The sequence below is a fragment of the Triticum aestivum genome, chromosome 2A (assembly GCF_018294505.1).
Source record: "Triticum aestivum cultivar Chinese Spring chromosome 2A, IWGSC CS RefSeq v2.1, whole genome shotgun sequence".
In the NCBI taxonomy this organism is placed as follows: Eukaryota; Viridiplantae; Streptophyta; class Magnoliopsida; order Poales; family Poaceae; genus Triticum; species Triticum aestivum.
In genome coordinates, this window is record NC_057797.1 from 5,926,836 (window position 1) to 5,950,469 (window position 23,634).

The 23,634-nt window shown below is 48.0% G+C and overlaps 2 protein-coding genes and 1 pseudogene across 3 annotated transcripts; all 3 read left to right on the forward strand.

Annotated features, from left to right (window-relative positions):
* The first annotated feature begins 5,346 nt into the window (after positions 1 to 5,346).
* LOC123184176 (uncharacterized) lies at positions 5,347 to 11,152 on the forward strand. Of its 2 annotated transcripts, none has more exons than XM_044596341.1 (11): positions 5,347 to 5,646; positions 6,699 to 6,810; positions 7,279 to 8,074; positions 8,185 to 8,234; positions 8,504 to 8,581; positions 8,673 to 8,971; positions 9,206 to 9,668; positions 9,759 to 10,058; positions 10,210 to 10,404; positions 10,486 to 10,577; positions 10,681 to 11,152. In XM_044596341.1, exons 1-11 carry the CDS (start codon positions 5,546 to 5,548, stop codon positions 10,832 to 10,834), a joined length of 2,640 nt encoding a protein of 879 aa, XP_044452276.1. In that variant the 5' UTR covers positions 5,347 to 5,545; the 3' UTR covers positions 10,835 to 11,152. The 2 variants fall into 2 exon arrangements, with proteins under 2 accessions (XP_044452276.1, XP_044452275.1); XM_044596340.1 differs by having other exon boundaries at positions 5,350 to 5,646; positions 9,203 to 9,668; positions 10,681 to 11,150.
* A 2,861-nt stretch (positions 11,153 to 14,013) lies between these two features.
* On the forward strand, positions 14,014 to 15,796 carry LOC123184177 (cytochrome P450 89A2-like). The gene has a single exon (XM_044596342.1). The coding sequence runs from the start codon at positions 14,014 to 14,016 to the stop codon at positions 15,457 to 15,459; it is 1,446 nt and encodes a 481-aa protein (XP_044452277.1). The 3' UTR covers positions 15,460 to 15,796.
* A 973-nt stretch (positions 15,797 to 16,769) lies between these two features.
* Positions 16,770 to 18,466, forward strand: LOC123191273 (cytochrome P450 89A2-like; annotated as a pseudogene).
* The last annotated feature ends 5,168 nt before the right edge of the window (positions 18,467 to 23,634 follow it).

Below are 23,634 nucleotides of genomic sequence, written 5' to 3' on the forward strand. Positions count from 1 at the left end.
TTATGAGAAGAAATTATAGCCCCCGAGATTAACTCAAAGGTGCCGGATATATATAATTGACTAGAAGAAATGAAATTTAATTATCAAAGTGACTTAGCTTGTTTTTATGATGTGGCATAAGCCAGCGGACCGTTGGGCTCGACGAGGCAGTGGAAATGGCAGGCTGGCGAAGGCAACTCGACGGAGATGGGCCTAGATGGCGTGGCGATTCACGACAAGCCGTGAGCATCAGTGGAGTTTTCTCGGGCTCATGCTTTCTGCTCTTAATTGCACCTTCAGTCAAGGTAATGGACCTTCTCAATAATATCAACTTCAGATCTCTAGTACTCATCATGTTGAACGCAACTTATCCTTTGTTTAAGGGTCAAGTCCTTTTGAGGTTTTCTTCGAGGCCTGACTCCGTATGATTCCCTTTTTCAATTTGCTCAAATGCTGGGGCAGCTTGTAGAACACAGAGGCGGCGGCGGCCTGCAGTTGGTGATGTGAGGCTGGCCCGGCGATAGCGGGTCACAACGGTGCCGCGTGGTGAATGTAGCAAGCCTCTCCCGGGGAACAGCTTGAGGAAGCCCCGGGGAAGCAGAACGAAACGGCCATAACGGCGGCTCTGTCACATCCATACTTTATACTAATTGAAGTCTTCTTATAGTACTTGATACTAGCACCAATACCGTACGCGGCGCTGCCACATCCATGTACTGCTATTGCTGTAGCTTTGTGCTTCGATCTGTCCTGGCGGTCTGGCCTTCCCAGACGTTGCCGCATCCCCGCTTCTCTTTTTTCTATGGAGGAAAACAATAGCAATTCAGCAGCAGATCTGCAAAACTTTTCCATCTCGATTGCCCAGCTTGGAAAGTCAACCTTTTTTCCAGAACAGACAGGGCATGGTTCTTCACACCAACGAAGAAAGGAAGCCAACGTTGTTGGCCGCAGCGTGACGATGCCATGGCAGCAAAGGCAGTCTAACTCGAGGCGGATACAGGTCGGAAGCAGAGGCGAATCGCCTCGACGGGGCGGTGATGCGGGTTGCCGCACCGGCGCAGCTTGCAGGCGGAGACAGGCGGCTCGGAGGTACACCGGTGTGAGCGGATCGAGGCCGGCGTTGGTCTAGTTGCCGGCAGCTTGATGTGTGGGTGCCAGCATTTTGCAAAGGCAGCGGCGGCTCTCCATGGCCACGTTGGAGGCGGCTTAGAACAGGGTTGAACCGGCAGAAAAGGCCGCGAGCAGCTCAGACGCGGACGGCACCGGTGGCGGAGGAGTTCGCGTCCGAGACCGAGGGGAGGCAGATTTATCCGCGGCGGGTCACCGCGGTAGACGGGGCAGAAGCGGCCTGTTGGAAAGAGCGGTGGCTCGTCTGCGGGGGAGCGAGGCCGAGGCGCACGTGATGATGGGCCGGGTACCGGCAGCGGAGAAAAACACGTGAGGCTAGGCTACAGCGGTGGAGCCCGCATCCATCACCACTTCCGAGTCGTGGCCAAAGCTGATTCCGTCTCGTTGACTATCCGTGGGCTGTCTCTTCTTGTCTTTCTGCTTTTCTTTTGCATGCAGATTTGAAGTGACCCTGTATGTTCCCGAATCGTGGTGACGCTTGACGAAAGTCCTGTTGGTTTCGCCAACACGCAAGCGCTCCAAAAGATTTGATCTGACTTTTGATCGCACCGCCTTCGGTCTAGTCAACTCGGCAACCGTATGACGGCCCACCTAATGCAACCTAACTTTTTGAATCTTTTTCGTCTCATGAATTGCAAACTTCTCGATCCCTAATAGATCGCTTCAAAAACTCAACACCACCGTGCTTCTCGATCCCTCATAGATCCCTCCAAGAACTCAACACCACCGTGCGCGTGCCCCACGGTGGGCGCCAACTGTCGTGGAATTGTCACGGCAGATGTCCTTAGTGTCAGGACTTAGTCGTGAGGCCAACGCATCTATGTGGTAGTTTGAGAGGGGTTGAGCGGGACGAGAGACGCGATGTTTTACCCAGGTTCGTCCCCTCACGGTGGAGGTAAAAGACTACATCCTGCTTCATTGATATTGATGATGATGACCACGGTTATAAAAGTGCTCTTATCTCGAGAGCTATTGTCTAAACCTAACTTGTCCAAGGTTGTGGAACTTGTGAATCTTTTCCCCTTTTGGGGAGCCCTGCCCCTCCTTATATATGTTGGAGGGGCGGGTTACATGACTAGTCCTAGTTGGATTAGGACTAGTCTCTTTTCTATTACAAGAACTGTTTAAGTCGGCCTACTGGGCCACCTCCCGTGATGGGCCTGTTGGAAATATGCCCTAGAGGCAATAATAAAAGCATTATTATTATATTTCCTTGTTCATGATAATTGTCTTTATTCATGCTATAATTGTGTTATCCGGAAATCGTAATACATGTGTGAATAATAGACACCAACATGTCCCTAGTAAGCCTCTAGTTGACTAGCTCGTTGATCAACAGATAGTCATGATTTCCTGACTATGGACATTGGATGTCATTGATAACGAGATCACATCATTAGGAGAATGATGTGATGGACAAGACCCAATCCTAAACATAGCATAAGATCGTATAGTTTGTTTGCTAGAGTTTTTCCAATGTCAAGTATCCTTTCCTTAGACCATGAGATCGTGTAACTCCCGGATACCGTAGGAGTGCTTTGGGTGTACCAAACGTCACAACGTAATTGGGTGACTATAAAGGTATACTACGGGTATCTCCGAAAGTGTCTGTTGTGTTGACACGGATCAAGACTGGGATTTGTCACTCCGTGTGACGGAGAGGTATCACTGGGCCCACTCGGTAATGCATCATCATTATGAGCTCAAAGTGACCAAGTGTCTGGTCACGGGATCATGCATTACGGTACGAGTAAAGTGACTTGCCGGTAACGAGATTGAACAAGGTATTGGGATACTGACGATCGAATCTCAGGCAAGTAGCATACCCATTGACAAAGGGGATTGTATACGGGGTTGCTTGAATCCTCGACATCGTGGTTCATCTGATGAAATCATCGAGGAGCATGTGGGAGCCAACATGGGTATCCAGATCCCTCTGTTGGTTATTGACCGGAGAGCGTTCTCGGTCATGTCTACATGTCTCCCGAACCCGTAGGGTCTACACACTTAAGGTTCGGTGACGCTAGGGTTGTAGGGATATGTATATGCAGTAACCCAAATGTTGTTCTGAGTCCCGGATGAGATCCCGGACGTCACGAGGAGTTCCGGAATGGTCCGGAGGTAAAGAATTATATATAGGAAGTGCTATTTCGGCCGTTGGGACAAGTTTCGGGGTCACTGGTATTGTACCGGGACCACCGGAAGGGTCCCGGGGGTCCACCGGGTGGGGCCACCTATCCCGGAGGGCCCCATGGGCTGAAGTGGGAAGGGATCCAGCCCAAAGTGGGCTGGGGCGCCACTTCCCCTAGGTCCCATGCGCCTAGGGTGGGGGAAACCCTAAAGGGGGGCGCCCCCTTGCTTGGGGGGCAAGCCCCCCACCCCTTGGCCGCCGCCCCCCTAGGAGATTGCATCTCCTAGGGCCGGCGCCCCCCCTAGGCCCCCCTATATATAGTAGGGGGGATGGAGGACCTCTCACCTTTGCCTTTGGTGCCTCCCTCTCCCTCTCCAACACATCCTCCTCCTCCATAGAGCTTGGCGAAGCCCTGCCGGAGTACTGCAGCTCCATCACCACCACGCCGTCGTGCTGCTGCTGGAGCCATCTTCCTCAATCTCTCCTTCCCCCTTGCTGGATCAAGAAGAAGGAGACGTCACGCTGACCGTACGTGTGTTGAACGCGGAGGTGCCGTCCGTTCGGCGCTAGGATCTCCGGTGATTTGGATCACGTCGAGTACGACTCCCTCATCCCCGTTCTTTGAACGCTTCCGCTCGCGATCTACAAAGGTATGTAGATGCATCCGATCACTCGTTGTTAGATGAACTCATAGATGGATCTTGGTGAAACCGTAGGAAAATTTTTGTTTTCTGCAACGTTCCCCAACAGGGTCGCGGCCTACCTCCATGAGGATACCCGTGTCCCATATCCACGACACCTCCCGAGTTTTCGAGAAATCTTCAAAAAAGTTGGATTCACATATATAACAGATCATTGTATTGGGGAGGGGGGGGGGGGGTATAGTGCGATGTTGCCATGTTCAACTTTCTCAAAATCTCCCCTCACTTACCGGTATGTAGGCCGAGGTTTCTTCAGACATGCCTTTGTAAGTGGGTAAACATTTAATCAGTGAACTAGTGCAATGCACAGTGACCATGATATTTTCTTTCCATTCGGAAAGAACTCATATCCAAGAGACGAACTTGCTGAATCCTAATCTTTTTGACAGAATAGGTCTTCCTCATTCGACCTGCTTTTGCAATTGGATAGTCACTTTTTTATTCAGCATGTTGGATCCTTGCATGTGCTAGGTTGCTCGATTTTCCATGGATTCAACAAATGGGGGTCTTCATAATTCCTTCCTTCAAATGGTGTTGTGGCAGAGCCACTCGCAAATTATAGGGTGTGCCACATGAAAAAAATCAACATAACACACATAGTGTTAAATTGACCAGAAAAAGATATACGAATAACCCTATGAAACTAATCCTAAAGTTTTCCATAGGTTATCCCAAATTTGTTTTCCCCATAATATCGGGGGTTTTCTCCAAAATGTAACATAACACACGTGAGAGATGAAGTGGTCATACGAGGCAAGAGGGTTGACCCCACGTGGCTCACATCGAACGGGAGCAAAGAGGGCGCAAAGAGGCCGAAAGATGTGATCCATCGCCCCGCCCAATTTCTAAACTCGGTTTTCCCGCGTTGTGGATTTATGGTCGATTTACAAAAGAAATCGCCCCAACTCAGAATTCAAGTTTTCAAGTAAAGTGTCAAGAATCGAATCGGGCCCAAAAATAGAGAAAATGTGTGCGATTGGCTCTGATGATTGGAACTTTGGAAGTCCAAATTATGGAACTCGTTAAAAACCAAGGGACCGACTAAAAGTCAGGTACTTGAAATTATTTCCCGCGTCAACCCCTTCTTTTTTTGTCGCCGGATCTTCATCGAACGGCTTACGCGTCGTCTTCCACCTCCCAGCTGCTTTCTTCTTCCCATGATCTGATCCTCCCACCTCTGCAGCTGCTGGCCTACCTCGCCCCCCCCTCGGTCGACGCCCTGGCCGCCTCTCCGCCATGTCCTCCCCTCAACCTCCACCTAGCACCGTTGCTGGCCACCGGCCCGGCCATCCCTCTAAGCCCCGACGCGGCGGAGAAGAATTCTGGCGATCCCTGCATCCCCCACACCTATATAAGACAAATAATAAGGCAATTCTTTCAATAGATGGTGGGCCAATGGCTTCTACGGTGAGATTTTTTCCTTCTCTGGTGGCTCACCCCTAAAGCGGTGACCTGATCCAATAGCGAAACCCCAAAACCAATCCAGTATAAATACTCTCTCGGTTCGATGAGGTGAGAAAGCGACTGCGTCGGCAGACAGATCTCACACGCTTCCCATCTTCTCTTACCTGGCACGCCACAGCCGCCGTCGCGGCGAGCGATTCTGATGGCGGCCACGGGCGGCGGCAGCGGAGGCGGTGGCGGTGGCCGCCAATGGATCGAGGCGGAGACGCCCGACTTCCGGGCCAGGATGCGCCGTATCTACCTGTGAGCAGCGCCACCACTCCTCTCTCCTCCCCCTTCTCCCCAGCCCGTGCTGCGTCTGCCCTCGATCTGATCCCGCCGTGATCGCGCGACTAGTAGCTCGAATTTTCTGGGGGTCGGATATAGGTGGTCGTGTGCCTGGTCTTTATTCGGATCTGGGTGGTCGGATCGACTGGGATCGAACGGATTGGTTGCATCGAGGGCTTAGGGTTTCGCCCACTTGGTCGATTACTCGCAGCCGTTTCTCGACAATTCCTGCTCGCGTCTGCTTTCGTTGCTCGGTGAATCGACTAGATGGGTTCTGTACGAGGCTAGGTAGATTGGTTCGTGCGTAGAGTACTGGTTTTGTTCTGTAGGGTTTCCGTTACTTGATGTGTTGGTTAGGCCTCCAGCTGAATACACTGTTGTTATTGTTACATTTCACGATGTGCCTCAACTGTTTGACAAATATTATGCATGGCATGCTTATGATGACTTGGTAGCTCGAATTCCCGCGGGATTATCGGTCTCCGTCCAGATCTGGGTGGTTTGATTGAATGGGGTCGGACACATTGGTCGAGGGCTTAGGGTTTCACTCGCTTGGCCGATTATCTGTAGGCCTTTCTTGGCCAGTTATCCAACTGATTGGTCGAGGGCTTAGGGTGTTTGGCGAATCTGCCGGGTGCGTAGGGTGGCCACGGGATTCGTCAGTAGTTCTGGACCTCAGTTTGGGTTTCATCTGGAGGCAGGAGGGTTTCCGTTGCATGATGTTTTTGGTAATGCTATTTAGTTGGTTTAGGTTTCCGTTATGAGACTAGTTTTTTTCTTTCTTTTTTTTGCAAGGAGTAATAAGACTAGTTTGGTTATGCAGAACATGGAAACTGTTCTACGCTGCCATTTGGCGGGTTTGTTAGTATTCATATGGTTAATTGTGAGAACAATTTGAGTAATTCGGGAATTTTAAATTGTTCTGCTAAGTTGCATACGAGTTGAGCTCATGTTATCAGATTGTTATATTATAATACCACATCAGGTTTTGATGTTTACTAACCCCATTTCCTTCTAAATTTTTTTAGACCTACCAAATTGGCCACATATTTCCAGCACAAGTATTCCCCCAATTCCATGGAGGCCCAAACACTTATTGCCAGATTGGAGGAGGATGCCTTCAGGGGGACAAACAGTAAGGTGCGTTTATCCGCTCGTGCTTCCTTGCACCAGTCGGACAGCCTTTTCATGTGTTTCTGCTAGTTAATTGGGCAACAGAGACTACTAGGCAGTAGCCTTGTGGCAAGGGTTGCAGTGGCGTGCCCAGGGTTCGACTCCCTTCGGGAGCGCATTTCTGGCGCCTCACCCGGGTGGGCTCCTTCTATAAAAATATGTCCTGGGTGCTATTGCCCAAGGATCTCTCCTTTCTTTTTAATTGGAAACCGCAAGGAAGCATTAGATGTTTTCTTTACTTGCACACGTTTTAAATTTGACCCATTATGTGGCATGCTATCTAATTATATGTTTCTGCTAGTTAATTAGACAATGCGAGGAAGCATTGTTACAAAGTTGCAATTATGCATTAGATGTTTTCTTTACTTCGCTCAGATTTTGAATTTGATTCTGTGTGATGCTGTCACGATTTAATTTAATTTTCCATTTGTCCAGGTAGAGTACGTGAAAAAAATATCTGACAAGGTGGTCACTATGTTGAGAAATAAAACTGACGAGCTACAACGACGAGCGCAGTTACAAAGCCAATTGCAACAGGCTATTGAAGCACAGGCTTTACATGGAGGCAGTTCTTCTGTAATGCCAGAGGCAGTGATGGTGGCTAGTCGAAGGCCAACTTCTCTGTCTATGACACCTCAAACTTCAGGCCTAGTGCCAAACCAGAACATTCTTCACCCTTGCACGTCAAACATGCAGATTGAGGTTGAGAAAAAGCATCATGGTCAGGATCATTATCCAAACTTTCAGCCCATGGGAATTACTAGCGCAGAGCCGGGTGTCCAGTCCGGTCCATGGACGATGCAGTCAGGAGCCAGTCAGAGTGAGAGCCAATACATGGCCAGGCAACCGCAGGCTACAAATTTTGTTGGCTACAGCCTAGCAAATGGGTCAAAGCCAGTTATTCAGCCAAATTCTCAGCACAATCACATACTTGGCCAAAATGATAGTGCTATTGGAGTGCGACAGCCTCAGATTACAAGGTTGAATGAAATTTTGAGAGCCAACCAACAAGAGATGGGCACACAAAGGTACCAAACTCTTGGAGCACAACAAGCTGATGCCTCCAACATGCAGCCTGGTCAGCTTAGAATACGGAATAATCAGGAGGATGCTAGGCAAACAGGTTTCTTACATCCACCATTCAAGGCATCTGAGCCCATGACTCCACCTGTACAACAGATTCCAGGTGCTCAGCAAAGCACTTTGTTTTGTCAGAACTCTCAAATTCCAGGTACTTAAGCGGCTTTATTTAACAAAAAATTGTGAATGCCATAAAACTCCAATCATTGTTTTCCTTTGATTTTGTTTGTTTTTCACAAGTTACTGTGTCTGATATTTCAGCTATGATGAGGAGTACTACAGTATATGATCTCGAGGAAATATTTTGTAAGGTGAGAGAATCCTCTATTTTATATATGTGCGTTATATTATTTCTATAAATATATTCCTAATATGGGTAGTTATGCACAATTGCTTGAGTAAACCCAATTTAATTAAGGTTCTTGTACATGTAATGGGATGTTGTGTTTACCTGACCTTGTAGTTTAATGCAGAAGCCATCCTAGTTGAATGACTAAATCAAGTTGATGAGTTGTCGATGGTTGTTTTGTTAAATTTGTACAGCTCGGCCTAATTGTATTGCTGCAATATTTCATTGCAGATCAAGTCTTGGAAAGATGCTTATTTTCCTCAGTTTTTGGAACTGGACCGTAGAGTCATTCTTCCAACACTAACAGAGGTCATTTCTCCTTTTCCTAGAGATGAATCTTCATTCATTGTTGATTTTGCGCATCTCTGTCACTTAAACCCTTGGTTCCATCTCCATACAGGAACAATTCTCATCACTACCTGAAGAGAAAGCTAATCAATACAAACGCAAAGCAGATTTCAAGAAATCAATCAGAAGGATACTGAATTTGATGTCGTTGCAGAGGAGTGATGTGCACAAGGGTTTGAAGGTGGACCTCCCCAAGTACGAAAAACTCATACATCATTTTCTGGCTCTTCTCGAGAGGAATAAAACTTGCCATGCTGAGATGAATACAGGATATCAGTTGCAGAATTGTGATGAGCAGCGCAAAGCCATCAATCTTACTGGCAATGCATCCCCAATCAGTGGTGGTGCAAGGTAGGTAAAAGCAATAGCTTGGACAAATCTGGAGATATTTGTTTTGAAATATCAAAATAGAATGCTAAGATATATTGCATAGCTAGTTGGAACTGTCAACAAAGCATGTCATCCTTAATAGCTCAAATAGTACTCACTTTTTGCTTAACATTGTATGGTAACCAACGTCATTAGCAATTCTGCTTACTCTTACTCCCTTTATTTAATGTGTTTATCCTTTTTCATTTGCAGTAGGGAGCAAAAGCAACCTGCAGATGCAAGCATTTTGCAGCCGAGGCAAACAACTATGGCTAGAACAACAACACCTCATCAACAGAGCAATGATAACTACTTGCTAGGAACAGAAAGTGCTTCTTTCTCTTCACCAGGATCATTGCAGTCTTGGTCTTCCAGTATGCCCAAGTCCATGAGGCCCTCACCACATGCAAATCCAGTGGTAGCACCAGTGTCACCCTGTGCTCCAGTGCCCATAATCTCAATGGACGTTGACAGCATAACTGCCTTCTTGATGGATGACAATGCAGCAGCAGCACTACCACCAAAAGCAAATGGTTCTAACCAAGTCACTCCTACTGAACCGATAGTACCAGCCTCACCACTTCAGGCAGACATAGCAGCTGGTCATGGAGAGGTTCAGGCACGAGGTGGAGATGGAACACCGATGACTAAGAGGCCCATCGACCGGCTAATGGATGCGGTAAGTGTACCATATGGCTGAGCTCATGAATTGTTGCAATCATTTATACTGACAGTTCTGTCCTTATTTTGTATGTAATTGTAACCTCAGATAAGATCGTCATCGCCTGGAGCGCTACGCAGCTCTGTTAATTCAATTAGGTCTTTCCTTAGCATGAGCGACATTGTACCACATGGGAGAATCGGCACAATGTTGGATTGCAAATCCTCCCTGCAGCAGCAGGGTGGATCTAATACTGTGAACAAAATGAAGCGAGTTTTCAATCATACAGTGTCGCGATCTGAATCACTACCGCTGCGAAGCATGGATGGCAGTTGCATGTCATTTGAGTGTGGAGCCTCGGACTCTGGATCAAGCAGCGAGGTAAACTTTAAGAGGCAGAAAACACAGGTAAGACAATTGATCATTAGTTTCTTAAGTTTCCAAAAAATCCAGTGCTATCTGTTCTCATATCTATTGGAGCACGCACTTGATTTTCTCTTTGTCGTCACTTTGCAACAGTCTAACATATGTACTTTCAACAATTCTTGTCACTTAACAGAATGCTAGTAATGAGGCTCTGTTGGAAGAAATCAAATCTATCAACAACACACTAATTGATACAGTGCTCAGCATATCTGATTACTGTGGTATGGATGGGATCTCCCGCTGTGATGGCGGGACAACAATCAAACTGTCCTACAGTGCCGTGTCGCTTTCGCTGACCTTTAAATCTGTCTTTGCCACATCTGAAGCGGTACTTTGGATTTCAGAGTTCAGACACTTGCTACACGTTACGCTCCAATGCACTGACTGTTTCTCTGACTGATTGATGCAGTGTCTTGTCTTGCCGGTTAAGCTATTCGTCCCGGCAGATTATCCCAGCAGCTCTCCGGTGCTCAGAAATGACGAAAGAGATGAGGTGCCAAGGTGAGTTGAGCCCGACCATGCTTTTCTACTTCGTACTGCTGATCATCAGATATGTCCAAATCGGCCCCAGCTGCTTGACAATAGCTTCTTCGCCCATGCGCAGGAAGAATTCCAGCGCCATCTCTGCCTCGGCGGAGGCGATGGCCAGGGCGTGGGACGCCTCCGTGCGGAAGGCCGTGATGCGGTTTGCGCGTCAGCAAGGTGGAGGGACGATCAGCTCGATGTTTGGTGGGTGGAAGAGATGTGCAGCCGCATGAGAAATGGATCAGATTTAGGATGCCACACATCTGTCGCTTGTTTGTTGTAGTATTGAAGAAACTGTAAGGTGAGTCTGTACCCAAACTGTAAGGCATGTCTGTTGATGGTGATCCCTATTGTAGATGATGTAAACTGTTGTGTTTGTACTGTGCGAGATAGATGTAGAATAGCAGCTTAGGATAAGTAGAGGAGAAATTCTGTTTGGAATTCGAACTGGCTACAGGCATGCCGAAACTGCTGTTGTATTTTCAATCTTGTTCTGATGGGACAAAGAATCCTGCAATTTACTTGTGGTAGTAAGAAACAGTTCGTATATGCATGGTGAATGGGACTTGAATGAAGTATGTGTGTTGTGCTCAATGAGAAAGTATCAGTTGTGTCGGCATCTTAATTTGTTGAATTTATCTGCATTCGGACAAATTACATCTCCCATGTTTACTGTCACTGTGCTGGAAGGGTGAACCAGATTTGCTTTGATGAAATTCCGGTGAAAAGGGTGAACCAGATTTGCTCCGATTTTCCATCTGTAGATGTGATGCTGTATTGGCACCTTATTGCACTGTCAATTTATGGCATTCTGATGAAATTCCACCTTTTTAGCGGATGAAAGGGAGTTTTATTCATCAGTCAAGAGCATGTTCAGTCTTACATAGATCAGGGACATCGCCTGGCCCTGACCCGAGCCATACAACCGTGCAACATTTCAGTTATTCCAGCTAACATGGAGTAACGGGATCGATCTCTATCTGCTGCTGTGATCATCTTAAGAGCAACAGGGCAGTCTGTCTTCACTTCAATATGTAGTTGCGTCCACTGCAAGGCAAGGCTCATACCCTCCATGCAGGATAGAAGTTCGGCTTCTAAAGGTTCTGCACATGCCCTCAGTTCTCTGCATGATTAGAAGATCTTACTTGAACTGTCTTGCAGAATCATTCCGGCGCCGGACGTTCCGGTGGAAGCGCAGAACATCCGTCAACGTTGAGTTTGGTCCACCCATCCACAACTTGAGCATGTGGTACAGGCTTGCTCGGCGCCACCGCGTCAACCACTTGTTTGCCTTTCGCCGGGTCTGTACTCGGATTGTTTTGGATGCCCACGAGTGAATCAACGTAACTGAGAAGGAACCTCTTTGACACTTCCTGGAGGTGGCTGCTTATGATTCGTCATTTTATTGCATACGTGCAAGCAGACAAGCAGTGCCGAAGGGTCATCATGAGCTCCATCCTCTACATGTCAGGAAGGTCACGAAGAGTTAGGGCGAGCCACTCCGTGCCCGTCCGATGGAATGTTGTAGCAGCAGGGATCCACAAATCGCTTGCCAAAGCGCCACCGCCCTAGGACATCTGCAAAAACATCAAACGTGTCCTCCAGCTCCATTGCACAGAGAGGGCATTGGCCAGAGACTTCCAATCCTCGCCCTTTTTTTATTAATCCAAGTGGGCAAGCAGTCCGTGAGAAATTCCACCTTTTATGTGCACATCTATCTTGAATTGCAATGATGCGAGTGTTTTTCTTTCTTGCTCATAAAGCATTAGAGCAGGATATCCATGTATCATAAGTTCATGACCAGCTAGTGCAAATGTTAGCAAATGATCCACAAATATAGAAAAAGAGAAGGGCCTGATGTTGAAATGCCAACTACTCACTATGAAGCAAGCAAAACTATGGAGTATATACTCCCGAGCTCAAATGCTCATTGATGAACAATAAAATCAAAAAAATAGTTAAAAATCAAATAATTCTGATTTTTTTGTGCTAACTTCGACAAATGTTTGGGTGCTTGCAAAAAGTTATCACAAAATACATTACTGGAAGTCGTGAAAAAAAATCGATGATCCAAAAATGCTATTTTTAAAGCATTTTGGAGTACTGATTTTTTTTTCTTGCCACGACTTCCACGAATGTCATTTCGTGATGAAATTTGTCAAGCATACAATTTTTTTTTCAAAAAAAAGGATCAGATTTTTTTTCTTCTGATTTTACTGTTTATCCGGAGCTCATTTGAGCTCGGGAGCAGAAGAATACTTTCGGCAAAACACCTAGTTAAACGGATCAACTGATTGACATGTAAACAAATAGTGGCTCACTCTTTGTGTTGCACAGCAAATGAAACAAAATCGCTCCTTTAGGCATAGGCATATCGACACAAAGCTTGATTCAAATAGATTCTGAAAGATGAATGAGCTTTGATCTGAATTCAATATTTGGTTGAGCTCGTACTCTCGTACTATCACGTCTTGTTGACTTTACAAAGGTTTTGCATCTGACGCCCAATTTACTGTTTAGAATGTCCATAAAACCGATCTCCTTTTTATCTAATTTCCACATGTAGTGCGTTAGTTTGATAAAAAAAATTGGCTTCACTATTTTCTTATTCCGTCAAATTCCATATCTCAGGTGCATGTACCGTGTGTGTGTTTTACGTGCACCTCCACCTCAAATTGCAATCATGCGAGGGTATTTCTATATCTGTTTCGAGTCCTCACTAAATTATTTCTCTCAACATACAAACATGTTGTGTCATCATAAAACATGCATGCATGAGAAAAACGCACACCTCAGTAATGCAACCATGCATGCATGCATTTAAAAATTGCACCTCAACATATAGACATGCAATAAACCATGTGTATTTTCGGTTTTAGTTCTCGTATTAATCCTCCAAATAAATATTCATGTTTCACATAAGCAAATATCATTGAAATATATTGCAAAACCCCCGCAAAAAGAAGAAATATATTACAAAACATTCTCGCAACAATGTGGCGGTATCATCTAATGTCTTTAGTGACTTGGTGACCAAAGGGCCGGTGCAGTAGCCAGTAGGGATTAACAACCCATCACTGAGCACCCATCCAGTAGGTATCATCTTATGTCTTCAGTGCTGTAATGAACAAGCCATCACCAGGCACCCACCCAGTAGGTAAAAAGGGGAAGAACCGATAGTGGTGTCACGTTCTGCATATAATATACTCCTACCAAATTTACAACAATCGTTAGGTCGATGGTCATTCATGTACACATAGGAGTATTACAGGACATAACCAATAATGACCATTGCCTTTTTCTTAGATAATGGAGGAGATAATGCATAACGATCAAGTGCGCCTAGCTAGAGCATGCATTTGGACTTCTATTTATACCACACGGTCAAACACAAACATGCACCAAGGAGACAATGGAGGTCCTGCTGCTCCTGGCCGTCCTCTTCTATCTGGCCATTCTTCTCCGGCAAAGAACTAGGAGGTCCCGTGCTCAGACGACCCTTCACAAGGTTGTCGACACCGCCGCCGCCCACCACGCGCTGAACGAGAAAGCGAGCGCCTTCTCGAACCGCCCCGCCGCCATCTTCCCGGTGGTCCTGGCCACCGGGCTTAGCGGCGAACGGAACGAGAACATAACCACGGTCAAGTATGGCCCCCACTGGCGCGCGCTCCGGTGCAACCTCATGGCCAAGAGCCTCCACCCCTCGCGTCTCGGTTCCCTCGCCCCGATGCAACGGGAGGCCAGCCAGGCCCTCGTCGCCGACCTGTCCGGACTTGTCCGGGACGCAACCGGCAACGTGCTCGTTGTCCGTGGCCACATCAACACCGCCGTGTTCGGGCTGGTCGCGCGCCTGTGCTTCGGCGACGGCGTTGACGTGGGCCATGTGCGCGCCATGGAGCTCGTGATACAGGACTTTATCGTCTCCATGGGGGAGCTCAACCCTGTGTTCGACGGCACGATGTTGTGCAAGCTCATGAACTGGAGGCGGCTTGGACGGCTCTTCGCCTTCCTCGGCCGGCAGACCAAGCTGTTCCTCCCCCTCATCAACGAGCGAAGGCGGCCCGAGTCTCGGTCCTGCACCGCCGATGGCGGCGTCGAACCGTACGTCCATTCATTCCTTGATCTACGTGTCCCCGACGACGATGCTGGCGGCAAGCAGGGAAAGGACGCCCGGCGCGAGCTCCGGGACGACGAACTGGTGAGCCTCGTGTCGGAGTTCCTCGGCGCCGGCTCGGGTTCGGTCGTGGCCAGCTTGGAGTGGACCCTCGCCCACCTCGTGGACCAGCCGGACGTCCAGGACATGCTGCGTCGGGAGATCATCGACGGTGAGACCAGTAATGGCGGGGTAATCTCCACCAAGAGCCTCCGCGGCATGCCGTACCTGCACGCCGTGGTGATGGAGAGCCTCCGCATGCACCCACCCGTGCCGTTCATCCTGCGCGGCGTCCACGGCGAGGGTGCCGCGACGGTAGGCGCTACGTTGGCGGCCGTGCCAGCTGATGGCCTGAGGGTACAGTTCATTGTTGGCGACATTGGGAGGGATAGCAAGACGTGGACGGACCCGGACGAGTTCCGGCCAGAGCGGTTCCTCGCCGGAGGTGAGGCAGAGGGCATCGGGCCAACACCAGGCCCCAAGGAGATCCGGATGATGCCGTTCGGGGCGGCGCACAGGCACTGCCCTGGCTCGAGCCAGGCGATGGTGAACATCAAGTTCTTCCTGGCCGCGCTTGTACGCGAGTTCGAGTGGGCGGCGCCGGCGGATGACTGCAGCGTCGACCTCACAGAGCTCGACGGGTTCTTCAAGGTCATGAAGAAACCACTTTCGGCGCGTGTCACACGGCGCACTCAAGTCGTGTAAAACTTGGCATTTATGTACGGGCATGCCAAGTTGTCAGGTAGTGTGTGTTTTCTTGTATATGCATGTGCGTGCATGTGTACCAGTGTTTTAAATAGCGGGCTCTGCAAAATAGTGACGGTCCTCCAAATCAGCTATAGGTTTAGCGGGACACTTAGTGAAACCTGCTCAAACAGGTATAGCGGTGGGCTATTTAAAACTTTGATCTGTACATGTCAAAGTCATTTTTTTTTTCAAACAAACCTGTGATTGGATGGCCAGCTCACCAGGTTTTAAGTCGTAGATTTGACATCAATGCTCGTATATTCCTAAATTTATTTCAGGCCTTTTGGTGATATGTGTTCGGTGGAAGGAGATGTTTCTATCGACTATGAAGACATCTGTGACAACTTGGTTAATTTCAAGATGATATGCCGCCTTAGTCTCTCGAAGGTGCCAGTAAGAATAAAGTGCGCGTTTATAGAAATGAGTGTCTGTGCATACACATAATCGTCTTGGTTTGTATTGTGTTAGAAAAAAAGTCCCTCCTTTTTGGACGATGCTAGGCGCCTGTGTGCCTGCTCAGTCTCGGGCCGATTGCCTGATGTGTACTTCACGTCATCTTTTCTTCCCCAAAAGAAAGAGAGAGTGAAAGAGGGTTGACACATGGTGTGGGCGGGCACATGCACGAACTCGAGCATATGGCAGCGCTCTTGACCCAGAACACCATCACCCTGCACCCAGCTGATCCAGTTTTCGGTTTAGTTCTCATATTGGTTCTTCAAAAAAGTATTAATGTTTCCAATAATCAGATATCATTGAAATATGTTGTAAAATATTTTCGCAACAACATGCCGGTATCATTTAATGTCTTTAGTAGCATGGTGACCAAAGGTCCGGTTTTCACCTGTTGCAGTAGGGCTTAACCACTCATCAATAGGCAGCCTTCCACTTAGTAAAAAGGGAAAGTACCAATAGTGGTGTCACGTTCTGTATATAATATCACACTTACAACAAATGTTAGGTGGATGGGTCATTCATGTACACATATTACAGGACATAACGAATAATGACGATAGCTTTTTTCCTTAGATATAATGGAGGAGATAATGCGTAACGATCAAGTGCGCCTAGCTAGTGCATGTAATTGACTTTTATATATACTTCTTCCGTCCAAAATTACTTGTCACAGAAATGAATGTATCAAAACGTATTTTTAGTTTTAGATACATCCCCTTCTGTGAAAAGTAATTCAGGACGGAGGAAGTACCACACAGTCACACACAGAAATGCATCTGGCAGCTTTGGTTGAAGCTTAAATCACCAAGGAGACAATGGAGGTCCTGGTGCTCCTCATCGTCCTCTTGTATACGACCATTGTTCTCTGGCAAAGAACTACGAGGTCTCGTGCTCAGACGACCATTCACAAGGTTGACGACACTGTCGCCACCCAGCACACATTGAACGAGAAAGCCAGCGTGTTCCCGAACTGCCTTGTCGCCATCTTCCCGGTGGTCCTGGCCACCGGGCTTCGCGGTAAACGGAACGAGAACATAACCATGGTGAAGTACGCCCCCCCCCCTATTGGCGTGTGCTCCGATGCAACCTCATCGCCAAGAGCTTCCACCCTTCGCGCCTCAGTTCCCTTGCCTGATGCAACAAGGGGCCACAACTGGTCAGGACGAGGCAGGCGAGGTGCTCGTCGCCCGTGGCCACATCAATGCCGCTGGTTTGCGTTGCTCGCGCGCCTCTGCTTCGGTGATGGCGTTGACAGGCGCCACGTGTGTGCCATGGAGCTGGTGATACATTACTTTATCATCTCTATGGGGGAGCTCAGAGGTTGTTTGTTTCCAGGGACTTATTGGTTTAGGGACTTAAAAATTTTCCTATAAGTCCCATCTAAACCAAACAGGAGGGACTTATAGGGACTTAAAGTGGGCATTTGAGACTTATGAAATAAGATTCTCAAGGAGGGACTTATAGTTGTAATATGGTCTTTTAGTCAATGTTAAGTTCCAGAAACCAAACAGGTAGGGACTTTTTAGGGACTTAAGACTTATAAGTTGAGATTAAAAAAAGTCCTAGGACTTATGAACCAAACAGGACCTCAATCCCATGGCACGATGTTGTGCAAGCTCGTGAACTGGAGGCTGCTTGGACGACTCTTTTCCTTCGTCGGCAGGCAGACAAAGTTGTTCCTCCCCCTCATCAATGAACGAAGGCGGCTCGAGTCTCGAGCCTGCACCGCTGGCGGCGGTGTCCAACCATATGTCGACTCACTCCTTGATCTACGCGTTGCTGACAACGATGCTAGCGGCAAGCAGGGCAAGGATGTCCGGTGCGAGGTCTGGGACGATGAGCTTGTATGCCTCGTGTTAGAGTTCCTGGGTGCTGGCTCGGGTTCAGTCGTGACTAGTTTGGAGTGGACCCTCGGCCACCTTGTGGACCAGCTAGATGTCCAGGACAACCCACATAGGGAGATCATCGACGGTCAGACAAGTAATGGCGGGGTTGTCTCCACCAAGAGCCTCTGCGGCATGCCGTACCTGCACGTCGTGGTGATGGAAAGCCTCCGCATGCACGGATGCACCCACCGGGGCTGTTCATCATGCGCGGTTTCCACGGCAAGGGCACCGTGGTGATCGGCAGCATTACGATGGCGGCCATGCCGGCTGGCGGCATGAGGGTACAGTTCATCGTTGGTGACATCGGGAGGGATAGCAAGACATGGACGAACCCGGACGAGTTCCGGTCAGAGCGGTTCCATGCCGGAGGCAAGGGGGAGGGCATCGGGCCGACACCGGGCCCCAAGGAGATCCGGATGATGCCGTTCGGGGCGGCGTACAGGCACTGCCCCGGCTCGAGCCAGGCGATGGTGCACATCAAGTTCTTGGCCGCGCTCGTGCGCGAGTTCGAGTGTGCGCCGCTGGCAGAGAATTGCAGCGTAGACCTGGTTGAGCTCGACGGGTTATTCAAGGTGATGAAGAAACTGCTTTCGGCGCGTGTCAAGAAGCACACCCAATCTATGTAAATCTTGGCATTTATGTACTTGCATGCCAAGTTGTCAAATAAGGGTCCAGCTATGTCACATCTAGATGTGAATAATACCTCACATCTAAGTATGACATCATATTACATCAGGGGATAAATAAAGCCCTGCCATTGTATTATTTGTTTGTTTTGTTTGTTTTTGCCCTTTTTTATGTTTGCCGCCCACGAAAACATCACACGCCCACTATGTCGTAACCGGGACAAAAAAAGTCGGCCCCCAGTTACGAGTTGAGGGTGGACTTGTAATTGGGACAAAAAAAATTCAGACCTCTGTTGTGATTTGAGGATGGACTTGCAACTGGGACAAGAAGGTAGAGCCCTAGTTACGAGTAGAGGGTGGGATTGCGAGTAGAAGGTAGAGCCCATTTACGAGTCGAGTTTGGACTTGCAACTGCAAAAAAAGGTAGGCCCCCGGTTGCGAGTCGAGAATGGGCTTGCAACCACTATTAGGGAAAAGCCTAGCAGCAGCGCGGGTTTTGGGCCTTTTAGTAGCGCGGGGGCCGGCGCTACTAATAAGGCGCTACAGCTAACGTATAGCAGTAGCGCTGGTCCACCCGTGCTACTGCTACACAAGTGTTGCAGCAGCGCGCTTAAAGGAACCTCGCTGCTGCTAATAGCTATAGCGCGCTTCCCCTGTCCGCGCTACTGCTACAACCGCGCTGCTGCTAACTTTTCTCCACTCGCTACTGCTAATTTTAGTAGTTTTTTTGTTTTTTTCGGCATATTTGTTTTGTATTTGAACAGGCTTTATAGAAGAATCTTTAGCACATACAAATGTCATCATGATACACATACAAATGCCTGCGAGACCACAACTGTAATCATAGCATATACATACAAATAGTCTCGTCATAATCATCATCCAACACAAAGTGGTATCTTGTCATCATCTCGAAAATAGCGATACATGCAAGTCTCGAATACTTGCAACTACAACGTCTTCCATCTAAACAAAGGTATACGCGAGAAGAGCTATCACTATGAGTGAGAGCGGAATTATGCAGTACATGAGATGGCGGTTACGAATCCTCTCTCGCGCTAGCGTGAACCTCAAGTAACTAGCTTCTCCTTCTTGTCTGCTTTTGAAGCCTTTATGGCTGGCGTCCGAGAACCCATTCACTTGCGCCTGACACTCATGCGACTCGTTGTACACCCCCGAAACCTTCCCTTTGTACACGACATAGCAGTTCCATCTCGCCATCAAGAAACTAGGTACCTGTTAGAGATGCATGTTCATGAAGAGGATGTACAATCATATATATGCAACAAAATATACTAGAGAACACCGAAAAAAAGGGTTAGCAACTAGATGCAACATACAGTACGCAAATTAATTAACTAGAGGTACGCAGGTCATCGTGCGCAAACTAACAAAGTAGCGTTACGCAAGTTCGGCAGGGATCGTGGACATCAGAAAGTTGCATCGCTACAAATAGTATACAAGTTCAACCGACACATATCATCATCATCGACATCAAAAATCACTAGAAGTTCCATCCTTCCATATCATCGAGGATGGACCCTAGCTTCTTGAACGGCGTGAGGTCTAGACGTTGCATGCCTATGCGAGTTCGGACGTCAGCTCGCGATATAGGGCCGTGGTGGAACATCCCCTTCTCATCGACGACTTCTTTCATGATGATCGTCGCAATGTCGCTTTGGATGCGAAAGAAGTCATCTCTAAGTTTATAATCCGCTTCTCCATGAGATTCTAGCCACTTGTGGATATGATCATCATTTCTGCTTCTCATGCGAAGCTTTTGGTGATCCGTGTTGAACTGAATCATGAGATGGAGGATGTACAGTCCATCCTTCTTGCTTGGTTTTGGGACTTGGATGCAGGAGAAGTTAGTTTTATGCGCGAAACCCATCTTCTTATTCCTTTGTTTCCTGATCTGCATGTGGCCACCTCTAAAGCTGAAGCCTTGGAGAGCATGATCTAGAATATTCATTATGTGGGTGTAGTCTTTTTTCTCGTAGTCTCTGGAAGGGTCAAAATACACGGCGTGGGAGACTTGCGGATAAAGAACGATAAGGACGGCACGCCCGTTGCTGCGGGGAAAAGACAACCTCAAATTATTCCCCATAGAGAGAGAAGGAATGATTGAAATGTATGAAAGGGTTGTTCGAAACTGACTTACTTTGGATGATAAGGCACGAGGTCAATTTTTCGGTCCTTATTCTGTACCATGAAGTTTTGGAGGTAGTCCCTAGCAGTTTCACGCTCAAAGTCGCCGAGACTCAAGAAAGACTCGTGCATGTAGTACGGATCCGCCACACAGATTTGCGAGACTTCTTCACTGTTCATGACAGAGCTCATATGTAGCGCAAAAAGGCGGACGATTGTAAAATCGAGCCGCCTTGTTAGAAACATCTCAAAGATATGGTCAAACCGCAGGAAGAACTCCTCCGCGGGCCGTGTCTCGACGTAGCACTTCCCCTCAGGCACACGAGCCGCGTATGTCGGATATCCTGGATCCTTTGAGGCTAGTAGGCTTTTCTCAGTCGACAGCACATGGTCGTGCAGTCTCCTAAGATCCCCTGATAGTGCCTCCAGCGGTTTCGGCGGTAGCATCGGCTCGCCCATGAGATGGAACATGGCCGCACCTTTCACGGGTACACGCTCTTCAGAATGCATCGTTTGGCTGCTATGTGCTCTGGCTTGTTTGGAGGCAGCTATCTTCCCCGATCTCTTTCTCTCCTTTTTCTTGGGCACACCTTCTAGACCCTTCCTTAACTCCTGCCCCAGTGTTCCCGGGCTAAGTACTGTACGACCCTCGCGCTGGGATAGTTGAGCATGTATTGAGGCGGCATCTTTAGGCGTGTCCTGTGAGGATTTCATGAAGAGAGACTTTTTGCAATTCCTGCTATGACCTTCCTGCCCGGGCATATCATCCATATCCTCATTAGCAAGCTGATAGCCCGATTCGTCATATGGTTGACTCATCAGTTCTATGTCACAGTCATACGCGTTTGTATTGAGGAAATCCATAGGGTCGACCTCCGTCTCATCATCCATTCTCTGTTCTACAGGACAAATTACATCAGCCAACACTATTGCACACAAATAAGATTCTTCGGCCATAGTAGCACCCAACCCTTGCAGCTTCCAATCCGTGGCGGGGTCTCGTCGTTCGCTCCCACATGCTGTACTTGAGGAGACAAATCCTCGTGCCCCGATTTCACACTGGACAAGCTAACCCTGAAGTGCCCAGCAGGGATCGGCTGGTTGTGGCGGACCTGCAAACCTTGCTTAGCAGTCAAAAAGTCGAGGTAGTCTTGTTCACCCTCATAATCCATCTCGTCTGCATCTTGGTCAGAAGGCCCAGTTTCTTCGTTGTTCGACATGTTTCCTATGATTAAGTGTCCTCATTTATTTCTAAAAGTATGAATAAATGAGAAATGAGATAAAAAAAAATCTATGTGCCAGCACTCGATATGCCAACTATGTAGCACAAATCATGCCTTTATTCACGGGAAATTTCGGCATGACCTTTGCTAAAAAATGGACATATCGAGCGCCTAAAATTCACCGGAACGAAAATGAATCAACATTCCGGTGTAACATAGGCAACTCGGATCATTTACCAAAACATGACATGTCCAAACATGACATATCCACATATCACATGTCCAGTTCAAATTTGCATATAAATTCAGCAAATTTTGAAACCTATCTAAATTCATAACTAAATAGATAACCTAATTAACATAACTAAAACCTAAGTAAATTAACCCTAGCTAGCAGAGAGAGAGGGGGGGGGGTTTACAGAGGGTGTAGGGCGAGGAGGCAGGCCCGACGACGGCCGAGGTTGGGAGGGGAGGAAGCAGAGGAGGGAGGCGAGGGCCGACGGGTCGGGGGCGAGCGCCGGCGCCGGGGGCGAGCGCGCGTGGGTCGGGGGCGGCGTGGTCGGGGGCAAGCGCGCCGGGGTCGGGGGCGAGCGCGCCGAGGTCGGGGGCGGGCGCGGCGGTGTGACGGGGCCGGGGAAGAGAGAGTGGGGATTTGGGGAAAAAGAGGCGGGATGAAGCAGGGAGAGGGAGAATTTTGGGTTAAGTGGACGTAGCAGTAGTGCGTTTACACAAAACGCGCTACTACTATTACGAGCAGCTATAGCGATTTTCTATAGAAACCGCTACTGCTACCTTGACTAGCTGTAGCTCTTTTTCCCTAAAGCGCTACTGCTATAACCAGTTTCCCTTTTTTCTTTTCCTCAGCATAATAGGAACATATATATTACATCATTGGACCCTTGCATAATAATGGCTAAGCGTGTATACAAAATAGGAACATATATATATTACATCATTTGACCGATTCCTCAGCGCTGATGTTTTCGTTTTTGAGTCAGCTTCTTTCCCTTCTTGTTCATCGAAGAATAATTAAGCCCCTCATTGTGACTTTGCCTTTTCCATGGAGTACGATTTTTCTTTGGTAATGTAGTATTGATTCTTCTTTTGACGTATACTTCATCATCATCGTCATCTTCCCTTATTGGGTTGCCGTACTGATCATAGTCTTCCTCGTTGACGACTCCATCCATTCTAATGATGTTTCTTTTGCCTTTCCTCATGACAACACGACTGGGATTGCATGGGTCGGTTATGAAGAAGCATTGTGTCACGTGCTTAGCGTGTACCCATGGCTCGTTTTTTGCGATAGCGTTCACGGCAGCGCTCTTGGCGTCGGGTATAGTCATGGTAGTGAAAATCCGGCTTTCTCTTTCGACATTCTTAGCCCATCTGACACGGAACATCGTCATGTTGTGCAGTCCAGAGTAGTCAAGCTCCCAGATCTCCTCGACCCTTCCATAAAATCGTTCAGTTGCGCCGTTGTCGTTGCCGGTCATGCATTCCATCGTCACCCCTGAGTTCTGATATTCATCACTGTCCATATCTTTGGCCTCCGTGTAGAACGTGTATCCGTTGATATCATATGCCTGATAGGTTACGAGGTTGGGCGAGGGGCCATGTGCTAAGGCGTATATGAGCAATCCGTCCTTAGAGCCCTCCTCCGGGGGATTAGCAATAATATGCTCTTTGAACCAATGCAGGAAAGTGGAGTTGTGCTCTCTAGTAACTTCGGCGTCCGTCCTGCATACCCCCCGGTCACGATACTTCTTTGCGATAATTTCTTTGTGCAGTGCCACG

Bases quoted from the DNA above. Each gene is read 5' to 3' on its own strand.
- LOC123184177 (XM_044596342.1), top strand. From the start codon at position 14,014: ATGGAGGTCCTGCTGCTCCTGGCCGTCCTCTTCTATCTGGCCATTCTT.
- LOC123184176 (XM_044596340.1), top strand. From the start codon at position 5,546: ATGGCGGCCACGGGCGGCGGCAGCGGAGGCGGTGGCGGTGGCCGCCAA. The intron at 8,235-8,503 runs GTGAGAGAATCC...ATTTCATTGCAG, and splicing joins TCGAGGAAATATTTTGTAAG to ATCAAGTCTTGGAAAGATGC. The intron at 8,582-8,672 runs GTCATTTCTCCT...ATCTCCATACAG, and splicing joins TTCTTCCAACACTAACAGAG to GAACAATTCTCATCACTACC.